Below are 24,306 nucleotides of genomic sequence, written 5' to 3'. Positions count from 1 at the left end.
GTTTCTTGGATGGGTCCCATGGGGCCGGATAGAATGGCCTGGCAGCCTGGATCTGGCTCAGGGGCTGTAATTGCCTGCCCCTGGCCTAGTTAGTGTAGAGCTACACTCTGTTGTGTATTGAGTGTGTGTATGTCCAGCTCTCTAACAGGAGAGAGTGCTGCTTAAGCTGCATTATAATGTGGTGCTATTTGCTGTTCTGCTCTTATCATATAGTGTTAGGGAGTTGTTAGTTACTGTTAATAAAGATGGTTCTCCTGTTCTTCCTTCTCTCAAGGACAAGAACCCAACAGATATACAAAAATATCCATTACTGAGAAACAGACTGGGGCAGCTGCCACACAATGGCAGCAGTGACTTCTAGCTGCTGGTGGTGGAGGCAGGATTGTATGGCTGCGGTGGCAGATGTTTTTTGTTTGTTTGTTTTTCTGTGGTCCCTCTCCTCTCTCTGTCTTCTTTGACCCCTAGGGCTGTTGCTCCAGTTGACCTGTCTTAGTTATGCCACTGAACACAGCAGTTTATACTAACGTGATCATACTGCTTCCAGCTCCAGAACTAAGGCATGCAAGTACCTCTGCATGGCACTTTGTTGTACTGCATAGACTCTGGTATGTGAGTGAGTGGCTTCACAACTACCTTAAGGTATCTCTATATGACACTGCATTGTACCATATAGACATGTCCCAAAATTGCCATGATTGTGAAAATGTGGATATCTTAGATTAAATAAAAATTATTCAGAACTTACCTGTAAACACAGAGGGATGAGGGAAATTAACCACAATAAGCTTAGTCACCATTTCTGGGTAACAGATAGCAACCAACCAAGCAATCATTCCACCCCAGTCATGGCCAATCAACATACACTTGTTGTACCCTGCCACAAAAACAGATTTGGACATTTTTACTGGCACTTATCTTCAAAAGAACTATCACATAAAATGAAATGATACATAATGATAAAATGTCCCAACATATTTGCTAACAATGTTTCAAATTCTTCAGCTTTCTATTAAGAAATTATTCACACTACAACAGTTAAGACATCTGCACTTCTACTATTAAATGTAAAAATGAAGCCCAGTGTGCTAGTATGGTAAAAAAAGTTACAGATAATTAAAATCAGTTTTCCACTGCAGTTATACCTTGCTTGCATGCAGTATTTCATCTTATTGTGTGGGATAACTTCAGTGCTTTTCTATATGTATGCATGTAACAGGAAACCCCTACCCTTGTTACTAGGAAGTGGGGAGTGTATCTGGGGCAGGTTGAAGAGAGTCTGACAGCAAAGGGACAACAGGTGTGAGCTGCCTGTGTGAACTGAGCCACTGGGTGTAGAGGGCTAGACTGCGGATGTGGGAATCAGTACTACCTGAGCCATGGGAGTAGTGAACTGGATCAGATGACCAAAAGGTGGCTGGGCTGGGCTTGGGCTCTGGTTTTAGATGGGGCAATCTGAGCCTGCTTGTTACAGGGGAAGATGTTTTGAGTGGTAGTGATTGTAGTTTGAGTCAGACTGGCCCAGGTAAAGTACCTGGTAGACCAGGGGGTGGAAACAAGTCTACCTAGGTAGGAGGGCTTGAGGACCAGAGACCTGGAAGGATTTATATTTGAGTTAGAGCTGTTTAGGTTGCTGTTTTGAGTTTGACTGGAGATTTGGGTTGTGGCTTTGGGTGAAGTTTCGAGGCCATTTGACAGGGTGCCAGGAGCATTCTGCAGAACTAGATTTGCTCTGGGCAGGGATGCAAAGAGCTGAGGCCTAGGAGCGAAGGTCTGAGGCAGTGGATTAGGGCTGAGAACTTGGCCAGAGAAAAATGGGCTGAGCCTGGGATGGCTGAAGACCCAAAAAATGCTTTGAGTTGTAAGGGGGTTGCCTTAAAGAGGAAACATGGGGACCCCTCTTGAGCCTGAGTTTGGGCAGAGAAGCTCAAGGACAGAGTCGGAAGGGAGGAGCTACTCCCCTCAGGGACCTCTTGGGACTGCTTCCTCAGTAAAATAACAGGAATGGTAACGTTGTGGCAAAAGAGAGACTAGAGGTGAAGGGGGACTAGTGAGTGCAACAGGTGGATCAGACCTGACGGGGGGAGCACCAGGCACTGTGGGTGGACACACAGCATGCTATAATGCAGTATAGCTAAATTACACACACTGTTCAAAATCTCAGCTGCAGAGGTAAATGTCTATTTCAATGTGTAGTCATGACAGAGTGTTCACTTAATTTTTTTTCCAGAATGCGCAGTGACTTTAAAGTTTGAAATTAAACACTGCAGGCACAAAGACTTTAAAGACCACCTTTTTTGTTCCAAATTAACACTTATAGAATGCTTTGAACATATGGGGTAGAATTCTATTATGCTTTACACACCTAAATAGCATTTATCAACCATGTAAGTGGCACTTGTGCACTGTCTGTGATTCTATTACTGATGGAGTGTGGGTACATAAGTGTCCATATGGCTATTGTGCATACTCAGTAGGCTATGTACAGGCCAGGCAACTACATGGCTCCATACATACCTACATACCTGGGCACAGATTCCATCCTCCTGCTCTGCCTTTATTCCTGCGTTTAGGACACACACTCGGGAAGCAGAAAACCAGGTTCCAGGTCTTCCCTCCCCGAAAAGGGGTTGAATTTATGTCTTTCTGACATCTGAGAATAGTGCTTTAACCATCATGTCACAAAGTAGGTATTAATGAAGTCACTCCTCAGCTTTCCTTTTGAAGTTGAGCCACTGCACCTTGCATTTAGCAGTCATTGAATAATATAGGTGGAGAGTAGTTGAAGTTTTTTGCTCCATTGCATGTAAGGATGTAGGCTAGAAACCTGAGCTCCAGAGTAGCAGTATTCATTGAGCCTCACATCTAGTCTGGTTTCTTTCTTCTGGTCCCACATGCCTCCCTCCCTTGGTTGCTCAGGGGAGTATGTGGGCTGGAGAAGGCATACTTTAATGACTAACCTGTGTTGTGGTACTTAGCACTATGATGGGAGTGTAGAAAGAACTAGATTCAAGCCTACTAGGTAAGGGGGACCTAAACTAGGGGTCTCCTTTTTCTTGGATGAGTACTTTAGCAGATCAGCTCTTGGGGCTAAAACATGAGGGCCTTTCTCTTCCCCTCCAACCAGTCATGGACTTTTGTTGGGCAGAATTCTGTGACTAGTGCATCTATCAGCATACCTGCCTAGCAAGTGTATAACCGATTGAGCACATGAGGCAGCTGTATGCATGCTTACATGTCCACTAGGGGTGTGTGAAGTGGGCCTTATTCAATTTGGATTCGGATTCGCCCTGAATCAGGGACAGTGATTTGATTTGTTGATTCAGATCAGTGTCCCTGATTCGATTTGGTCGAATGCGAATCTGAGGATTCGATGCTGATTCAGAGAATCAGCGATTCGGACATAGGCACAGCTTTAAAATTTTTTCTATGTACCTTGAGGTACCAGTGCGGCTTGTGATGGCTGCGATATTCAGGCGCATGGAGCGTCCCACAGGAGTTGCGCCAGGGGGGAGGGGGCCTCCACGTGTTCAGTGGCAAACCCAGAAGTGGTTTAAGTCTACTTGCAGGTCTGCTGGGGAGTGCGGGGGCCCTGGCTCAGCAGTCAGCCACAGGGGGACCCTGGGTGCTCCCCACGCCCCCACCAACTCAGGAAGCACCAGTCGCTGAGCTGGGGGGGGAGGTGCCAGCACGCTCCCTGGGGAACCCCTTCCGGGTCTGCTGCTGAGTGTGCTGGGGAGCCCCCCCCTGCCCCACACTTCTGTGGGACACTCCATGCACCCCTGCATCGCAGCACTCACAAGCCCCTGCTACCTAGAGGTATGTAGAAAAAACATTTAAAGCTGTGCCTATGTCCAAATCTCCGAAACTTTCCGAATCTCTCTGCATTGATTCAGAGGGTTCCATTTTGAATTGCAGGGATTAAAGGGCAGTCTGATTTGATTCGAACATTTGGCCACCGAATCGGGCCAAATCTCCACCAAACTGAATCAGGGACCAAAGCTTCACACAGCCTTAATGTCCACACTGCACAGGTAATAGAATTGCTAACTGCATTCATGCCAAAAATGTGATATCATAAGGTTCTTAATGAAATTATGCTGCCCTGGCATTACATTTAAGGTCTACTTGTGGATGAGTAAGTGGCTAAGGGACAGGAAACAAAGACTAGATATAAATGGTGAGTTCTCACAATAAAGAGAAGTAATCAACTGTGCTTAACACATTCTTCAATGATTTGGAAAGTGGGGTGAATAGTGAGGTGGCTCAATTTTGCAGATGACACCAAATTAGCGTAGTAAAAAATCAAAACTGATTGTGAAGAATTGCAGAAGGATCTTACAGAATTGAGTGAATGGTCAATAAAATGGCAGATGAAGTTCAATGTTGATAAGTTCAAAGTAATGCAGGTGGGAAATAACTTGTGATGCACACACATGATGATGGGCTTTACATTATCTGGTGCCACTCAAGAAAGAAATCTTAGAATTACTGTAGATAGTTCTGTGAAAATATCATCCCAGTGTTCAGCAGGTGTCAATTGGACAAACTGTTAGGAATTAAGAGAACTGAAAACAAAACAAAATGTCATTATGCCACTGTATAAATTAGTGGTATGCCTACAAGGGGTGTGCGAAATGGGCCCTATTCAATTCGGATTTGGCTTGAATCAGGGACAGTGATTCAATGAATTGATTTGGATCACTGTCCCTGATTCGATTCAGCTGCATCCAAATCTGAAGATTCGATGCTGATTTGGAGAATCAGCGATTCAGCCATAGACACAGCTTTAAATGTTTTTTTTTCTACATACCTCCAGGTACCAGGTGTGGCTCATGATTGCTGCAATGCTGGGGCGGATGGAGCATCCCACAGGAGTGCAGGGGGGGCCCCCCAGCTCGGTGATCAGACACAAGGGGACCCCAGGTGTCCCCCCCAGACCAAGAAGACACCAGTCACCGAGCTGGGGAGGTGTGGGAGGCTCCCTAGCACACTCCCCCACAGACCCAGAAACGGACTGGAAGTGCTTCTGGTCCACTTCTGGGTCTGCTGTTGAGCATGCTGGGGAGACCCTCATGCCTTACTGGCTCAGCGAGTGGTGTCTCCTGGGTCTGGTGGGGCACCCGGGGTCTCCTTGCAGCCGATCGCCAAGCCAGGGGGCCCCCCTGCACTCCTGTGGGATGCTCTATCTGTCCCAGCATGGCAGCAATCATGAGCTATACCTGGTACCTTGAGGTATGTAGAAGAAAAAAACATTTAAAGCTGTGTTTATGTCCGAATCACCGAATCTTTCCGAATCTTTCTGTATTGATTTGGTGGGTTCCAATTCTATTTGGAGAGATTAAAGGGTCTCCTGGTTCAATTAGGATTCGGAGATTTGGCCACCGAATTGGGCCGAACCGAATCAATGACCAAAGCTTCGCAGAGCCTTAATGACCAGTTTGAATAATGTATGCAGTTCTGGTACTCCCACCTCCAAAAGGGTATAGCAGAACAGTAGCAGGCTGGCTGGCAAAGGCTTATAGCAGACTGAATGAACACTCCAGGCTGAAAGAGTCTGTGGGCTTGCAGGGACTACAGCCAGCTGTGAGTAGTAAAGCTAATTACAGTCCTGCTCCGAGGACTGAGCCAGCTGTGAAAGACAAGGGGCTGGCCAAAAGAAATTATAACGTTCCCAGGAAAGGAGTTGAAGAGACTGAGAGAGAGGAGATGAAAGAATTGGAAGCAGTAAGCTAAGAAAGCAAAAAGAAAAAGAATGTCACTTTGGGCATCTATACACGTGCTCTAGGGTGGAGGGGAAGGCGCTTTAATTAGAGCAGCTTTTAGAGGGAAATCACCCCAAGGAAGAGAAAGAGGATTGTAGTATAGGAAGAAGGTAGCAGACAGCTGGAGGCATCTTCTCAGGGGCTGAGTTTACCTGTTGAGGTCTGTGAGTGAACCCTGTGTGGACTGTGTTTAATGTTTGGGTACTGAGTGGGTTTTATGCTGGTTTCCTGAGAGGCCAGTGGGCCCAGAAAAAACCCTCTGTATATTTAAAGGACTATTTGAGCTAATTAAACCCAAATCCACTATAAAAGCTAGAAAAGGTACTCAGAAAGGCAAGTGATGGCCAGATGTATGGAGAGGCTTCTATACAAGGCAAGACTAAAATAGACCAGGACTTTTCAGTTCACCGAAGATGGTTGAAGAGGGACCTATAGTCTATAAAATAAGGAATGATGTGGATATGGAAAGAAAATAAGGCTATACTATTCAGAATCTCTTACAATACTAGAGCTAGAAGACATGCAATAAAATTATTAGGGAGCAACTTAAAAAAAGTCTTTAATTTGTTTATCACCCAGTGTAGAATTCACTTGTGGAGCTTATTGCCACAAGATATTGTAGAGGGTTGACAGCTTCAAAAGAGGATTAAAACAATTCATGCAGGATAGGCCCATCAGTGAGTATTGAACATGATAGCAGGACTGTAACCCTCAAGTTAGGAGTTTCTAGGCCTCTAATGCTAGAAGGTATAGGGGAAAAGGGACAGCTTAGTTGTGATAGGTTCTGCATAAATACTTTTCCATTTAGAATCTGATCTGTGCCACTGTGAGACATGGAATACTGGGCTAGATGAACCTATTGTCTGATGAGGTATAGCATCTTTTATATTCTTAGTAAATGAATTTGGATCTAAGTGTCATCATCACCTGAGAAGTGGGTTTATACCTCCATCACAGCAGTTACTGCACACTTAAATGGGTGGGCTTGGAAGGCTTCTTCACATACTCATAATCTCTTTTTGAGTGGGGCTATCAAAAGTACTCAGCATTGACCTGGTTATGCCAAGTGGAATTTCACTATTGATTTCAGTGTGAGCAGAGTCAAATTTTAAACTGATCTTTCAGAAATTCCACCCTTTATTCCTTAACCAGTGCTCTTATACATTGCAGAGTCCTTATTCCTCACTGAGAATTACAATAGTGAATCTATATGCCAAGTCAGATATGTAAAATCCAGACTATTTTGCTATTCTGTGCTATTAGAATGGCAACTGGGGGAGAGATGTCAAATATGATGCACATCTTTGAACCACTCTTTGATAAAAATGTTTGGCCACTTTTTAGTGAGATTTTCCAAACTAGTTCACATTTGGGGTGATAACAAGCAGAGGAGACAAGTGTCAAGAGTCATTGTTTCCAGAAGGCTTTAAATCCCTGTGGAGAGGGGCTGCTTGTTAGAGCACTTCAGCAAACAAAACTATGGCTTTTTACCTTGGAGATTAATAAAGATAGCACAAGTTGGAAAATGCAAACACAGTTTGTGGGTTGCATGTCCAATCTCTTGCTGAAGTTCAAAATGCCCAGGGCAGCTCTCAGTTCAAACCTGAGGGCTAGATTGAAACTTTATAGTTTGCCCAGCGTAAGGAATAAAAATTTGTTTTCACTGCCCCTTGAGTACCCAGCGAGAGACTGATTGTGACTCAGAGAATCTCCTCGAGGGCAAGTATCTTTTGCTGTGTTTATATGCAGCGCAGCTACCTTTTTGCTGTATACAGCTGTGAGTCTCAACCAGGGTGCCAGGGCACTGTAGTGTGCCAACAGATCTTTTGAAGGGTGCCCTGAGGTGTGAGGCAATAAGCAGGTACAGGGAGGAAAGTGCAGACTTGAGCTAGTCCCTGCTGCCTGGCTACTGCCCTGCCTCCACTACCCAAGCCCTTCTGCAAGGGTTAATACAATTTATCACAATAGTAATAAATAAGTTAGCTTTTAAAATGGGATGTTGCTAAATTCACAAGAGTTGGGGGTGGGGGAGTGCCTGGAATTGAACAAAGGTGTGCCTCAAGTCTGAAAATGTTGAAAGCTACTGGTATAGGGTATTCATAGGAATTGTGCAGGGCTTGCATCCCCTTGAGTGCTGCTACTGGGGTAGCTAGTGTAAGAAAAGGCAGGGCACTATTTATCACTTGCTTCCCCTTATGACTGGGCAAGCCAGACCATGATTTGACCCTTGTATTAAGGGCCCAGTAAACACAAATGCATGTTAACAATTGAGAGTATGCTGTAATATTTAGTGAGCTGTTTCCTTTTTTTCTTTTTTTAGCAACACCATACAGTGTTCACACTACTGTCATATAGTGTAAAGCATACGAATTTTACTTTGTGGATGCCAAAAAATCTTACCACATTGTTTTGAGTTATTTCTTTGAGAACTAAGACTCTGCAAGTGTGACTGAACCTTAAAACCCTAATCTTGCACTTCTGAAAACCCTATTCCTGCATAGACTTCAGTGGAAAACAGCGAGGTTTTGCTCCTGAATCCCAATGCTGGATTGGAGAAAGAGATTTTTATAGGGCTTTACATTTGATGGAAAAAAAAATTTGTATATTGTCTATGCATTTGACTTGAATACAATTTTTCACGTTCAAGTGTTAGTATGGACAAAATTAAGTCAAAACAAATTTACTTCTAGACTATCCTCAGCTTTGTGCATGTATGCATTAAAACAAATACTTTGGAAAAGTTTTTTTTAATTCACAGGAAAGCTATTCATATATCTTCAACAAATTCGACAGTTTGGCTTGTGCTAACTCACCTAGAGATTCCAAAATGTCCTTTATATCTGTAATTAGGCAATCTAACTTGTAATTTTCTTTGTGAGAAGGAGCATCTGTTTCTCCATAGCCTCTCAAGTCCAGTGCCACAACTCGATATTCACTTTTAAATTCTCGCAATTGATGACGCCATGAATACCTAATAAAGGGGAAAAAGCTATAGTTAAAAGGCTAAATGATATAATGCTGAAACTTAGTCTGAAGTACTGCTTCTTTGGTGGGGTGATATTAAATGTTATAGGTTCAGTTTTTGTAACACTACTGCCTGAATAGGCTAAATCATATTTACCTTTACTTGTATAAGTGCCAATTACATAGTTGTGTGACAGGAATTTTTGGCACTTATGCAGCTTGGATTCTGTTTGGATTCCTTGTGGTGGCACAGGAACATTTGGGAGGATATGCATCAGAGGAGGAGTTTCCACCTTTTAGCTCACTAATGTACTAACTAGGAAACTTACCCAGGGAGCAGAATACCTGGGTTCTAGGCCCCCTCATCTAGAGAGGTTTTGAATCCGCATTGACTACTTTCCAGTAAAGTGCTCAAGCCACCAGGCCACAGTTTACTGTGCTCTTCCCCCTTCCTGAAACTGGAATGCTGTAACTTGCATTTAATAATCATTGAATAAAACAGTGAGATAATTAGGATAAACAGATGCGTGGGGCCTAGGTTATAGCTTGGCCTTTTCCCTACTGGGTGCATCTACACAAGACATGTTACTGCACATCTGCCTAGTTTTTTGTACAGTAAGTGCACATCTACATATGTACATGCTTACTGCACAGTAAAATGCAGGTAGCACATTTAAGTGCGATTAGTAACTGAGCAGTAATGCATGTATAGCCGTAACCTGGCAGGAAATTTGCTGCTTGGTCTGCCCAGCCACTAGCGTGCTAAAGCCTAGGAGCCTCTCCTGCTCCAGGGCTGGGCTGCCTCTATGGCAGCCCCTGTCTGCAAGCTATAAAAGCCTGTGAATGTTTTGTGCCCTGGGGCACATGCACCAGGGAGCCTGAGGGCACTACAGGTGCTGTGTGTCCCCCTGGGCAGGCCACAGTCCTGCTGTGCCTGCCTCCCACCGCCCCAGCAGTGCTGCTGGACACTGAGCTGCCACACAGCTACCTGGGCAGGTAGGTGCAGCCCTGTCAGCTCCCCAGGGCCGCCTGCAGGCTATCTCTGGCAACAGGGCCAGCACCACATCCCTGTTGCACACCCCCAGCAGCCTGCCCTGTGCCTGCAGGTGCTGTGGGGCATAGCCTCTGCCTTACAGCTGCCAGTCCCTTGCCATACCCCTGCACTGTGCTCTGCTGGCAGCTGTCCAGGGCCAGCAACAGAGGGACAGCCACATGGGGGCCCAGAGAGCTGGCATGGGACCTAGGATAGCATCCTCCTTCCCATCCCATGTGCACATGCCCTTGCCCTACACCCAGGGCCTCAACTGGGGCCAGGAGGAGGTTGGTGACCTCATGGCACTCTGGGATGACATGGAGGTGCTGCACCAGTTTGAGCAGGGTGGGAGCTCCGACACCCACATTTGAAGCCCTGTTGGGCAGGATGCAGGAGCGAGGGAACAACTGATCGGCATGGCAGTGCTGCATAAAGATCAAGGCCTTGTGGGCACAGTAAGTGGCTGTGACTAACCATAATTGTTGGTCCAGCTGTGCCCCCAAGACTATGCCCTTTATGTGGCAGCTGACCTCTGTTCTAGTACCCCAGGACTGAGGGTGCAACTTTGTGGTTTATACCAGCATGGGCAGTTTCCCAAGCTCCCACCCCACCCCACCCCACCCCAGAACCACCAGTGATGTGTTGCCAGAGGAGGGACACTCAGGTATTCAGCATTTCATTCTGCCCAGCTCCCTACCTGCTCGCTTCACCAGCAGCTCAGAGACCTGACCAGCGCCTGCCTTGGCAGCTGTGCAGCCCCAGGGTCAGCCACAAGGAGCCACTGGCCGTGTCACTGCTAACCATCAGCAATGCCAACTCCTCCCCAGGTGGAGCCCCTGGCCAGGCACCTGCACACTGTGACCTATGGACTGAGGACACCGGGCGCAACCAGATGCCTTCATCTGCTGGAAGGATAGTGCTGAGCTCCTAGCTGTGCCAGCGCTGGATACATGGTAAGCCCTGCACTGGGGAGGAAGGGCCCTCCCTGCCCCAGCCCCTGTGCCCCTCCCTGGCTTGCCTGCACACCCCTGGCCCTGGGTTTCTCTCCCCTTAACAGCCCATGTCCCTGCAGCTAGGCAGGCACAGGCCTCACCGGCCATACCACAGCATAAAGATCAGCTGCAGCAGGGCAGAGTGGGCCGGGCATCCCTTGGCCTGCACAAACAGCTCATTGTGCGCTGCTTGGGGCACACGCAGCAGGAGTGCGGCAGGGGGGTTGGCTCTGGGGAGCCTCCATAGAGAGGCCCCTAGCAGGGAGATCTGCGGAATGGCCAGCTCCTTGTCCCAGTTGTCCAGGAGCCCTGAGTTCCCTGAGCCCAGGTGCTGTGGGCTGGGCAACAACACAGCAGAACAGGTGGCCTGCAAGAGGAGGACAGAAGCAGAGTCTGGAGCCTCAGCAGCAGGTGCTACCAGAAACTTGGCCTCTCCTGCCCTGGGAATGGAGCAAGGGAGGCAAGCTGCCTGTGGCCAGCACACAGCGGGCCACCAGCCCCAGGGGAGCATGCAAGGATGGAGGGCTTGGCCAGCGGCTGCCTAGGCCCTGGCCTACCTGCCTGACTTACCATGGTTCCTGGGCATCCATGCACAGCTGACCCCGGATCTGAGACCGGGCAGTGCACAGCCCCTGGTGCAGAGAATCTTATCTCTGAAGTATTGCAAACTCACAAAAAGCTTCTGTCTCATGGCTCTGCAGGTACACCATGTGGACACAGGGGAGAAGCTGCAGGCACCAGTGGGGATGCTGGCTCAGGGAAGATGCTGCTCACCCCTGGGGCCCTCCGGATGCACCGGTTGTGCCAGAGGTGCATTATGGACAGGACTCTCCTTCTCCAACAGCTGGTGGTGGTGGCTCAGGAGCAGGAGGAGACCGCCAGGGGCTAGTGGGAGGAGGACTTGGCCTACCAGGCCAGGTGGCGGAGGGAGGACATTGCCTGGGAAGAGGTGTTCCGGGCTGAGCTCCTGGCCCTGGAATGGGAGTGGATTGAGGTCCTTCAGGTGCAAAATACCATCCTGGGCCAGGCCATACAGGCCACAGACAACGATCATTGGACCCTGGACACTCCTGGGCCTGGTGGCCTCGTTTGTGACTGCTGCTGCTCAGGCCCCAGCCATAGTCCCACAGGCCCCCTAGCAGTCATCCACTACCCCATAGCAGACCCCTTCCTGGGCTTGGGAGGAGGTCCTCTGCCACCTCCTGCCTCCAGGAGCTCCTGGCCCAGCCCTTGCCCCAGGCTTGCTGCCCAACCTGACCCCATGCAGGCATGGAGCCGGAGATGCCTGGAGCAGCGCCAGGACTGAATGCTTCATAGATTCATAGATGCTAGGGTCAGAAGGGACCTCAGTCATCAAGTCCAACCCCTGCTGGGCCTGGACCTTGCCAGCTGGAGAGGAAGCCACCCACTTTGGCAGAGCATCAGGTGCTGTCACCTCTGGGTGAGCCCCTCACCTGCTGCAGTCACTGCAGTGTACAGACCCATGGGGGGAATGGCCAGAGGCTGGGGTGGTGCTGGCCGCCTGCCCCCTAGGTATGCCCACCCTCCAGCCCCCCACTCCAGGACTCCACAAAAACACCTTGTATATAGTTTCCAGCAGGAAGAGGGTTTTTTTATTGTTGGAGCGGGGGGTGGTGGTGGAGGGGCTCTGTGTGTTGGGGAGGGAGGTGGGGTCTGTTGTTTGTGAGGGAAATAAAGACTTGTTCTTCTGATGTGTCTACAGTGACCATGATAACGGAGGGTGGGGAGAGGAGAGGAGAGTCTGTGGGCAGCAGTGCAGGTGGGCTAGAGTGGGCAGTTTAGGAGGAGGTGGTTGGCCAGGACCTCCCACACCTGGTGTGCTGGGTGCATGGCTCTCCTGGGACCTGGGTGGGGGTGCCTGCTGGGACCAGCAGGGTCACAGGGTATTGGCTGTCACTGCTAAGGGCAGGGGCTGGAGCAGCCATGGCATCAGGAGGCAGAGTGGGCAGGGAAGGAGCTTCTGTATGCTGCCCCTGATCTGGGCACACTACTCCTAAGCAGGAATGGGACTGCCCAGAGAGCGGAGAGTGGGGCTGGCTTCTAAATATGGCTGCTGGGTGCTGGCAGCTGCAACCAGAGCCTGGAGCTTCCCTTGGTGGCCACAGGAGTGCATTGCTGGGCTGCAGGGACCTGGCAACAAATTTTCTCCCTAATTTCTGCATGTGTAGACAGCTAGCCAAAAATACTTACTGTGCAGTAAACTACTGCAAAGTAAATTTAGGCTGGAATAAATGCATGTGTAGACATGCACACTAGGGCACTTAACTATATTCCCTCTGACTTGTGCTTCTTCTCCTGGACTAGCTGTGCTGGGAAGTAGGAGATGTCTCAAACAATCTCAGGCTGAGGGGATGCAGGAGGTGGACAAAGCTCACATGTGGCAGCTGCCGCCATTGGTGCCTTGCTCCTTGGGCCATATCCTAACCATGTAACTAGACCATTGAGTTGAGAGATAGAAGGGTCCTCCCCTGGTGAGGTTTTTTTGGCAACTAAATTTTTGGGACTTACTCAGCATTATGCTCAGGTCTGGGTAATTCTGTTTCACTTAGGCACTTCTGTAGCTGCAGTGCAGCCTTCTGACCATGCTCACGAATCCCAAACTCTGTGTGTAAGTGCCAATAAATGGCAGTTGGTATGTGCTCTTTCTGGACAGCATCATCTGGAAAGAGCACAGACCAACTGCAGATGCTTCCTCAGCCTGATGAAGGGTATTTGTACCCAAAAGCTTGCAAAGAAGAATTTTTCCACCTATTTCAGTTGGTCTAATAAAAGATACCAGATTTACCCAAAGAACCATGTCTGCCTATATCCTTAGACCAACACGGCTAAACCTATACCCCTGAAAAAATGGCACAATTATGAAAGTGCCACTTGGGTGCGCAAAGGTAAAATAAGATTTAGTTCTTTAGGCCTTAGCTTGATGGTTTTGTCCAGGTAGGAATTCTACTACTAGAAGGGAAATCTCTGCATGAAGATGAGTTGGTGTACTAGTTCTACCTTTCCAACCTCTTGAAGCCCACAACACAAGAAACATAATTGAACAATAGTTGACCTGACTCTGGATGTTTCCAGTCATTTTTAGCTTCTGTAGTGGTTCCACGTAAGCCCTGAGGTTGCACATCCCATGTTCTGGTACTAGTTCACCTCAGTGTGAATTAAAACAAAGTCATCTCTCCTCCTTGCCTTGTTCATATGCCAAATAGGGTTTGGATAGAATGGAAACCAAGACTTCAGATGACAAGATACACACATTTGGTTTTCTTTTCAGGGAAAAAAATGGGTAACCCATCCACTAAGTGAAGTAAAGGACAATAAAGAATGTAACAAATTAATTTGATCAACTTATATGCTATGGTTCATCATCAATGTATTACTCAGTCTAATCCTGAAATAACAAAGAATAACAGCTATCACTGGATCAGTACTGAACATAGAATTTCAGTGTTTATGCTTCTATGTATAAAGATAGAAATCACTTAAGGGAAATCCAGAATAAAGAAGAGTTTAGTAATAATCTAGAGGTAGATAGAGATTATTCTTGATTTTAGCAATAGTTGTTTGTGACTGGATAAAAATGGGGAAAGCTAAAATCACAAAAGATAAAGGCCTTGATCCTGTGAAGTGCTACTTTCCCTAAACTCAGTTTGAAATTACTTTAATTTTGAGGCTATTCAACACTGTCTAGGAGGTGCACAGCCCCATGAAGAACTGGGCCCCATTTTGACACAATTTAAGAGGACATGAAAAATAACGTGATCATTCCAACCATAGATAACATTTGATGAACTTTTCTGTGCTAAGAGTCAAGTTTTGCTGCAACAATTTCAAGTAAACAACATGAATGAAGCATTTGGTTAGTCAAATACCACAAGGGAGATTCCTGAAAATTCTGCCAAATTGCAAATAGTATTTTACATCAGACCCTGGCCTTTTCTGCATCGAGTCTAGCATGAACCAGTAAGGGATTCTGAATACAATATGGCCATTACAGTGGCACTGGATTAAGCAAAGAAAAATTTAGTTATATAAATATGAGGTCTATCAAGTATAAGATTTAAGTAATGTAGTTCTCTAATAATGAATTTTAAAAAATCAATATACGCTGCCTCATGAGTTAAGTTTACCATGGTAACTGTAGGAGCTATGAGAAATACTTCACAAAGAAAAAATAACAGGGCATAGCAAACATTTTCTTTTTTAAGAATATGCCCACTTTCTATGCCCACATCCTGCTGTCACAGGGTCCATCAATCAATTAAAAGCTTGACTGAACAGTTAGTTCTTGCACTGCACCCAGAAGCTTACCAAATTCTAACCTTAGCAGACCATCAAAAGCAGCAGATCCAAAGCCTGGGGCTTCCAATGAGGGTATTCTGCCCTTGACCTCAGAGAATTCTGTGCATTTTATAGAACACCTTACTATGTATGAAGTATATCTAACCTGACCTCTGTTTTGCATGAATGATTTGGAAATGTTAGTAAATGCCTGTGTTTTTCTCAAGGCTAAGTAATTGTAACTTATTTTGGGGATTTTCTGATTGTGTTATTTTGGGAAGGCAGCTTATACAAAATTCAGCAGCTTAGATACCTTCTTACAGGCACTCAGCTGTCACAACATATTATCTTCACTTTAAAATATTTATATTGGCTTCTCATAACATTTGTATTGATTTAAAAATTCCTTTGCATATAAGGCACTTAATGCCTGTGGTGCTTTATATATATACAGTAATTGACTGATTTTTGTCTTTATACATCCTCAGTTGCTCACTGAGGTCAGTCCTGGCTTGTTATATAGTTTGTCCTAGGTATAACCTTGAGACATTGAAAGCTAGAAGATTTTGTAATTAAGTTTCCCAATTATGGAATCACTCCCATTGTTTTTACTATCCAAACAGTATATGTCCCTGCTGCCTTAAATGGCTCTAAAATTGCAGTTATTTTATTCAGCATTTTAAACACAGAATCTTGGTCCATACATAAGAATCCTGCAGTGTTATGACAACCCTATTTTTTTTTAGTATGCATATTTTATTCTTATACATCTCAAACAGCACTTTTCACACTTAATATTCTATTCTATTTGAACTGTCAGGTACTGAATGAGGCTAAAGCTATGACAAACAATCAATTTAGTATATTTTGGAGTCTTGTCTAATTTTCTTTAAAAATAATACAAGATGCTTTAAGTGGAACATGAGCATGATTTTCTAAATTATATCAGTATTATAAATTTAGTAGATTATTCATACTATTATATTAGCAGAAAGTCTGAATTAAAGAAGAAACACAACACATGCACACAGAACAGGGTTGTTATTTGGATAAAATCTGTCCTCTAAAATATCTTATTAGACTAGAATATGAAAAAAAAAGATAGTTAATAACCAACTGGCAGATTTTAATCTATATTTATATTTCCTTACCCAATTAATTAGCAAGATATTATTAAAACAATCTGTTTTTTTAAATTAATAGTTTAATGAGAAAAATTGCTCATGCTTTCACCAGCAGCCTCTATGCCTTCAATAGTTATAAAATATTGTAGATGTTGGGTAAATTTGAGATTGATTGCGTATGTCAGCCCATCATGGACATAAATTGAGCGCAATTTGATCTCTATTTAGGAATCATTACCATCTTTCTTTTAAAATATTCGGATTCATTAGTTCAGTTATGATGAAGGTATGTTGGCAGTAAAACATTTCTAAGCACTCTAGTCAGTTTGACAGCTCAGAACTTCAAAATATCAATATAATATAAATATCCATGTAAATGAAATCTGTTCACAACAATAAGAACAGCACCTCAAAGCTTGGAAAAGGAGTCATTGGGGGTGTCATTATTAGAAGTGGTCAAGACCCCTTTATGTCTCACCTGAACAACAATACCTCCACTAGGGAACCTAAACAAGCTAAAATCTGTAGTTTAGAAGGAAAGACAACCATTCATTGAATTATCACATCCTTTATAACCTATTTGTTCCCTGAATGCAATTTCTCTAAATACTTAACAAACTCTACTTCACTTGTTAAATTTGGCAGCTATGGGTTAAATTTTACAGCCAAAACAATCACTTTTGCATTATTCTGAGCAGGAATTTATGGTTTGTTTAACTTTGATCCACTAGGCATATTCATTTATTATAGATGCTATCACTTGTCTTCTGGTGAACTAATTATAGGACCTGTCTTTGAAGAATGTCTTGTATTTGAAAGCTTGCATTGGACCTATGCAGTTGGTCCAATGAAAGACATCACTCTAAAAAAGCCTTGCTTCCCACATAATTCCAGGACCATCATGGCTACAATTTCACTGTAACACTACCATGGAAACTGTATATACTTCAAGAAATATTTTCTGATCTTGAATAGAAGCAGAAGATTTGGTATGTTGGTATGTTGGCTTGTAACAACTCCTGGGATTACATTGCGGCTGGTGCAATTAGAAAAAAATGGTGCAATTAAAAAAGATCATAATCAAATGGAATGGTTTGTCCTGTTCTAAAACTTAGCTTTACCAGGATGCTTGAACATAGTTATGAAAAATATCAGAGGATTTAAGAGTCATAAGAGTGAGCATCTAAATCTTACAAAAGGAGAGCAAGAAGTGAATTTTACCAGAATTCTGGAAAGCCATGAAGCAGCAGCATGAGCGGTTTGCCCCTTTCTCCTGCAGCTACGTAGTGGAATCTTAGCCCTGAATCCTGGAGAGAAAAGAAAAGAAGTGTTCTGTATGTATTGCTGTACAATGTTGCTGAAATTGGGATTTAAGTGGTGTTACTTCTCTGCCTATTCAGCTATTGCACTCTGATGATATTTCCAACTAATATACCACCTGAGATGGTAACAGGGCATGTGGAATTTGCTAGAAACCAGCACCCATTAATTTCCCACAGGATGCCAAACAGTGACTAAATGGGAAGGCTTTCAGTCAATACCAAGAGTACATTCTACTGTCAATCTTGTCAGTTAGATGAGGCTATTCTTAGCTAATTAAAACTGTCTCACATTGCAATCTGGTGTACAGCTGACAGACCAAATGGAATGTTTTAAATCAAACGTGATAAAAATTAAGGTTGTTAAAAATCAGGTATTTCTGCCTCTCTTGCATGGTTGTGGTTTAAAACATGTTTATTTTTACCTTTAAAAGTTGAAGGTTCATAAAGATGTTATTCAGAGGGACAGAAAAGAAGATTAATTAACTGTCTTCTTCCAACCCTGTCTGCATTCACTCTTATTGATCGGGGCCATGAGCCTTCTGAGAAATAAGCTTCAATCATTCATTATCATGATGAAAATTATCAATAGGCAAGTTACTTGTTGTTATTTTGCCAGAAGCAAAGCCATTTTCAATTGACATAATGGAATTTTGCTGACTTACATTAGCTGAAGGTCAGGGTTAGTAGAATTTAAATAGACTGAAATGAAGATCCAGTAGATTTGTTTGGATTCCTGCCTGCTTAATGAGGAAAACATCATGCTCAACAACAGATTCCAGACATGTCCAAAAGTTCATAGTTATAGAACTGAGTAATATGACCTGGATATTGCCCCTGAGCTTGTATGGTCTTCACCCAAGAAATCAGTTTAGTAGTAGATGCAAAAAGATGCTTGTCATGGAGTGCCCCAAGGGGGTACTTGCTTAGTCTCAGGAGACCCTAGTATTTCAGTCCCTGAACCTCCTTGGTGGTCCATGCCCCTGATTCCATGAGATAGCTCTCAGTTCATTAACTGGCAGAGGGACTTGATCTCATTGTTGGGGAGAATAAGTGCAAAATTGTGACCAGCAAAATAGGTAGCTCTTCTTCAATAAAAGCATTTACTGGGGAAGAGGACACCCAGCCAGAGGTTCTCTGCCCCTTCTAAAGGGTTAAGCAATCTCTTGGTCCTCAGTCCAGTGTGCACCCAAAGTTACTCAGCTGTTCCCTCCCCAGTTTGTATAACTGGGAGCCCCAAGGCTGTTCTGCTGATTCCTGTCAACAGATTCCCTCCATCAGCAGACACTCTGCTTGTTCACCCTGTCATGACCATTATCACACTTATATCCTTCAGTTTCCCTGGAGCATCCTGGGTGTCCTGATACTATCTTGTTGAGGTGTCAAAATGGCTATTCAAGCCCTGTTAATGCTGAAGATCCTGCACATGAGCAGCTCTGGCACTTAGTAGGGAGATGTAAATGTAAAGGAAAGTAATGTCTATTTTGGAGGGCCCAGACTATCTCTTATAGTGTAGGCAAAATGTAAATTTGAAAGTTTTTCTATCAGATGAATTTTCTCTGCAGGGATCAGTTAAATGGATCCATTAGCAAACTGAATGCATACAATTGAATTTATTAATTTGGTTATAACACAGAGTAGTGCCTACTCTTTTACTATATATTGTTGACTCATTATCTCTGTCAAAAAATTCTTACGAAAAACAGCAGTGAAGTGCACCTTGCACATAGGTTCCCCATGGACTCTACAGAGTTATTGCTTATGTTTTATTAATATCTGGTACTTAGTGAAACAAATACTGAGACTGAAATTCTATTTCACCAGGTTGGGAGATTACATTTCCTGAATGCTTATTGCCAGCACTACTTTCAAGAGTCCATCAGCAATTAATGAAAAAGTCAAGAAAATATAGTGTTTATATTGTTTTTTAAAAAACCTTAAAATGTACTATATATATGCTTTCCTCACTGCAGCCAATGTCACTTCATTTAGTGTAGTTATTAGAGTAGGGGACCACAGGTAGAAGAGTCACCAGAAATATGACAGCAGTACAAGGGAAATAGGTTTTAAGTTGCAATGTCTTTGGCACAAAGGTGCCTTTTGGCCAGCATTTGCTATGACTGGGACTTGAGGTGCTACTACATGAACAGTGAAGGATGACAGTAAAAACAGAATATTGGAAAGAGTCATAGAGAAAGATCTGATAGAAACTAAGAAAAATGACAGGATAAAAGGATGAGAAAGCAAGAGACAGGAACGGAAGACTAGCCATTATGACAATATTGGGAGCCCTGCAGTCTCGTAACAACTTAGGCAAAAGAGCCACCACCGTCTTGACTCAGATCTGGCTTCCGAATGGTGGGATGGTGCAATCCCAGCTCAACCCTGTCCAGACCTCACTTCATTTAAAGTCAGGGCACACTCTGCAGCCCCGCAGGCTGGCACCAAGCAGCAGCAGCCTTGTTTGTTGGAGGCAAATCAGGTTATTTTTTGTGGGAGGCAGGACACCTTCCATCTTCAGAACCCGGAGGAAGGAATTCAGTCCGCCCAGAGGCGACTGGTAGGGGATGCATGGGGCTGCACTGCCCCCCTGACCGCCGACACTGATGCTGTTGGTAGGGCTGGTGCCCCCCCTGACAGGGTCGGTGGCTTCTGCGGGTGCCCCCAGATTCAGGAGGCTCCAGTCACTCGTGAGCCAGCCAGCAGGTGGGCAACCTAGTCTGGTGGCTCAAGACATCTCCGACCCAGCCATTGAACAGGCTTTGCTCTTCACAACCCAGTCCTGTATTTACCAACATGGGAGCTTGCTCCCAGCAAGGTGAGAGGCAGCTCAGCCACAGGGGAGGGCCGCGGTCACCTCAGGAAGGTGCGCACAGTTCATGCCTGGGGCAGGACTCTGCCTCCTGGCACCGGGCAGCCCCAGAAGCGCGGGCGGACTCGCGGGGAGCGCCGCCTCGCATTTCCCCCGGTCCCCGGGGCTTTCTACGAGTGATTACCAGCAGCGCAGCGAGCTGGTTGTTACTGCACTCTAGGACACACGCCACGTCCCCTGGCTGAGCCGATTTGCACCGCCCTGGGCTATTGGCACGGTGTTTCCAGCGGCTCCTGCCGCGGGGACGGAGTCAGGCCATTCCCGGCCTGAGCGGAGCCGATGCCGCTAAGGTCGAGGCGCTCGCGCGGAGGACGAAGGTGACCCGCAAGGATCCGGCGTGTCTCGCGCAGCAAAGCCCTGGGCCGGCAGCGAGCGGCGGCGGCGAGGGGAAGCTGCTCGGCGAGACCGTGAGCGTTTCAAAATGGATCGCTGCTCGCAAGCCCCATCTTTGTGATGCGCACGGAGCCGGGCGCGGGAGGGAGGCAGGGAGGCTGCCGGTCACCTCGGCGGGGTGCGGGTGTCCCCCGGGCCCCCAGGGCCGAGCAAGGCAGCGCCGCCGCCCAGCTCGCGAGGGGCTCCCGCGCCGCAGGCGGACATGGCAAGTCATCCGGGCGGGCGGGGGCCCTCGCCAGCAGCCGCTCCTGCCCCGCGCCCTTACCTTGATGCGCACGTAGTAGTGGGTGCCCAGGGAGGGGTCATTGAGGCAGGCGGGGGGGTTCTCGCGGGTGACCCACTGGAAGGTCTTGCCCGGCCTCCTGCCGATGCTCCACAAAAGTTTCAGCAGCTCGAGGCAGGCGCAGAGCCCGCAGTAGCTATAGACCAGCGCCCAGAAGAGCAGAGCCCGGAGCGGCACCATGAACCTGCCGCGGATCCGCCCCGGAGGCTCCCCGGGTCTCGCCATGCGGCGGCGGCGGCAGCTGCCTCTCGCCAGCCTCCCTCCCCGTTAGTGCCGAGGAGACGGGCTCCGCCAGCAGGGAGAGCAGCCGCGCGAATGGAGGCATGGAGACCAGCCCAGCCGGGAGAGGCAGCACGTCTGCCTCGCGCCAGCTGCAGGGAGCCAGCCGGGGCAGTCCAGAAATGCACCCCTCACCTTGCCCTCCCTCCTGCCGCCGCCCACCCCCTGGGCCGGGGGCGCCCCGTCCTGGCAGAGGGCTTCCCCCCCGCCCCCCTGGGCAGCGCTCCCTGCCCCGCGCTGGACAACACGGGCACGCACATCGTGAAAGTCGTGTCATCAACTGCAGTCACGTCCGTCTTCCAGCAGCAAGTGTAAGCACGAGCACCTTATCACTTCCTCTTTCAACGGGAATTAAAAGCCATTAAAAAAAAGGGAATCGCCTCCCTTATGTTTTGTCTCTCCCCTTACATAAGCATGAACATATCACTTCTATAAATATTAATTGCCTGCATTTCAACCGCATCGGTTCAGCAAATCCTAAATATGTATCTTAAAATGATGACACCGTGAGCCAAGTTACAGAGACATACGTGCATTGCAATATACACTTGTTCTTTAAAAGATCACAACTTCGCTTTCTGCAGGTGCACTTATTCTGGATGATGTCTTCAGGGGGTCCCTCCAGGGGGCAGGACCCCATGCACCTGCCTCATGAAGGTGCCAGGCATTACCTCTGAAAAACAGAAGCTGAAAAAGTGATGGGAGAGGTGCAACTGTGCAAAATGTTATTCCATGAAATAACACAATTGGTTTTTGATAGAATTGCTCCATGCAAGTTTGACTCTCTCACTAGATATGACCTATAATCGGGATATGACTAAAAACTACAAGTAAAATATTCATTAGAGTAGAAATTTTAGTACCAGTACCTAACCCAGATTATTCAATCATGTTTATTTGTTGCTAGTGGATAGTCATTTTCTGTTTCCTTTTCTGCTCAAACACACGGTGTTTAAATACCACAATTTTCTGTTTCTTACCATTAAGCCTTCTTTTTTGCCCTTAATGTGGTTGTAGTAGTCTTCCATGCTCTTGAAAATCAGTATAAACTAATCTATGGGTGATTTCACAATGAGGAGAGCTACACTGAGATCCTAAGTGTTAGTTAATGCAATATATATTTAAAAGATTAATTTGCAAATTTCTCATTTTTTTAACAAAAATTCCAGTCTGGGTCATTAGTGAAAAAGATGAAAGGTACATTAATCTATTTGTCTTATATAGTTACTCACTTTCATGGTGGTAGATATAACTATATCTCATCACTGACTGACATTGAAAGAACATTAAATAGTTTTTCAGTTTGCATTGACAAAAGTCTTTATTTATTTATGCTCTGGCTTCATTAGAAATATGCCTCAAAGTTATTATGCAAATCTTTCATTAACAGAATCACTACTTCTGTGCATACTCAGTCTTACATATGGTTTCTGTGTGGGTCATGTCTATGCTCCAAGTATGTTCCTGCAAATAAATATATTATAATTTTAAATTAATTTAAAAATTAATCATGATTGTACATGATGATTAAAAATAATAGTCAAAATGTGACATTGAATATTCTGAGGCTGTGTGACCCATTGTTGTGTTTATCCTATTGTCTCTTGCATTGCCCAGACTTTCTTTATAGATGTACAGGGATGTTTTAAAATGCATTACAAACAGCGAATGTTTAATTTCATGTAACCTGGGCGGTACTCCAAAAGGTACCCCCTCTCCAATTGAAGGGATCAAAACAGGTGCACAAGTGCTGTGGGAGGTGTAGGGACTCTCCTCCCCCTATAGAGCAGAGCCAGACCATCACTGGGGACTTAACCATATACCTTTTAATGAGGGAACAATACTGGGAACATAGCAGGCATAATCAGGGGGTATAGCGGACACTACAATGCCCCAAAGGGCAGGATTCAACAAAGGTTAGACACTTACAATCATTGACAAAAGACAGGGTTAACAAAATATAAAACACAAACAGCAGAGCAAACAATACTGGTTGGGGAAATATAAAAAGGCACAAAATGCAAAATGTCAAAGGACAAAGAAATATAGGGCCTAGGTACCTGGAAGGGGAGAAAGGGGGAAAACACAATGGCCCCTTTCCACTGCAAGAAAAATTGCTCCTTGTTAGCTTACTCACCAAAGCTGGGACTTGAACTTGGATCACCCATGTGATCGACAGAAATCCTGCTACACAACCACCAGTGCTGGTACCATTCTGAGCTGCTAGGGGTCTTGACCATCCTGGAGCCCCAGTCTCACATCAAGCTGCCTGGTCTCTGCTTGGAGGAGCTAGAAGCTGAGCTGGGAACCCCTCAGGTTGCTGCTCAGATCCTTGCTGAAGCGGGAAGCCTCTCCTGCTGGCCACAGCCTCTCGTAGGCAATCCTGGAGCCCAGTAGGAAGCCTCTCCTGCTGGCTGCAGCCTCTCGTAGGGGATCCTGGAGCCCAGCAGGAAGCCTCTCCTGCTGGCCATATGCCATGCTGCTGAGGGTCCAACTGCTGCCTGCAGGTCCTGCTCCTTCAGGCTCTTCTGGGGCAACTGCTCCCACCCCGCTGGCTCAGCTCTTGCTAGCTCTTTGAAGCTCCTTCCTTGTGGTCCCTTGCTGGTCTCTTCCCTGAGTCAGCCATGCTGCCCCTTTTATCCCCCTCCAGGTGACCCAAGGGGCCAATCAGGGGACATGAGGGGTGAATCTCTGGGGCCTGATTGGTGAGGAAAGGGAATCCTGAGTCTTCCAATCATCTTTTACCCCTTCAAAACCCCTGGGCGAAATCATTACCAGATTGGTGAGGAAAGGGAATCCTAAGTCCTCCAATCATCTTTTGCCCTTTCAAAACCCCTGGGCTAGGTCACTGCCAGCTAGCCCGTCACATTCATAAGATGTTTCATTTAAAAAAGTAACTATGATTATTTATTCCTTTTATTGAATGAATAGTTGCAACCTGATTGTGTGTATGTATTCACTGGATCCTCTGTGTATCCACTCTGTTTTA

General features: G+C 45.9%; 1 protein-coding gene and 1 long non-coding RNA gene across 3 annotated transcripts in view; one reads left to right on the top strand and one right to left on the bottom strand.

Moving 5' to 3' along the window:
- Positions 1–21,402, bottom strand: part of EPHX4 (epoxide hydrolase 4) — a 33,802-nt gene extending 12,400 nt beyond the window's left edge. The window contains exons 1-4 of the mRNA XM_006275069.3: positions 21,021–21,402; positions 17,393–17,478; positions 8,576–8,733; positions 746–874 (exon numbers count right to left, since the gene is read on the bottom strand). Coding sequence (XP_006275131.3) covers positions 746–874; positions 8,576–8,733; positions 17,393–17,478; positions 21,021–21,263 — 616 coding nt within the window. The 5' untranslated portion in view covers positions 21,264–21,402. The remainder of the gene's footprint in view (positions 1–745; positions 875–8,575; positions 8,734–17,392; positions 17,479–21,020) is intronic.
- On the top strand, positions 5,638–12,408 carry LOC132250766 (uncharacterized). Of its 2 annotated transcripts, XR_009462379.1 has the most exons (4): positions 5,638–5,724; positions 6,571–6,633; positions 10,587–10,712; positions 11,453–12,408. It is a non-coding gene; the product is annotated as an uncharacterized LOC132250766 (long non-coding RNA). The 2 variants fall into 2 exon arrangements; XR_009462378.1 differs by lacking the exon at positions 6,571–6,633.
- Positions 21,403–24,306: the final 2,904 nt, after the last annotated feature.

The sequence above is a fragment of the Alligator mississippiensis genome, chromosome 5 (assembly GCF_030867095.1).
Source record: "Alligator mississippiensis isolate rAllMis1 chromosome 5, rAllMis1, whole genome shotgun sequence".
Lineage (NCBI taxonomy): Eukaryota > Metazoa > Chordata > Crocodylia > Alligatoridae > Alligator > Alligator mississippiensis.
Note: the sequence above shows the minus strand (reverse complement) of the source record. Positions and strands in the feature narration are given on the sequence as shown.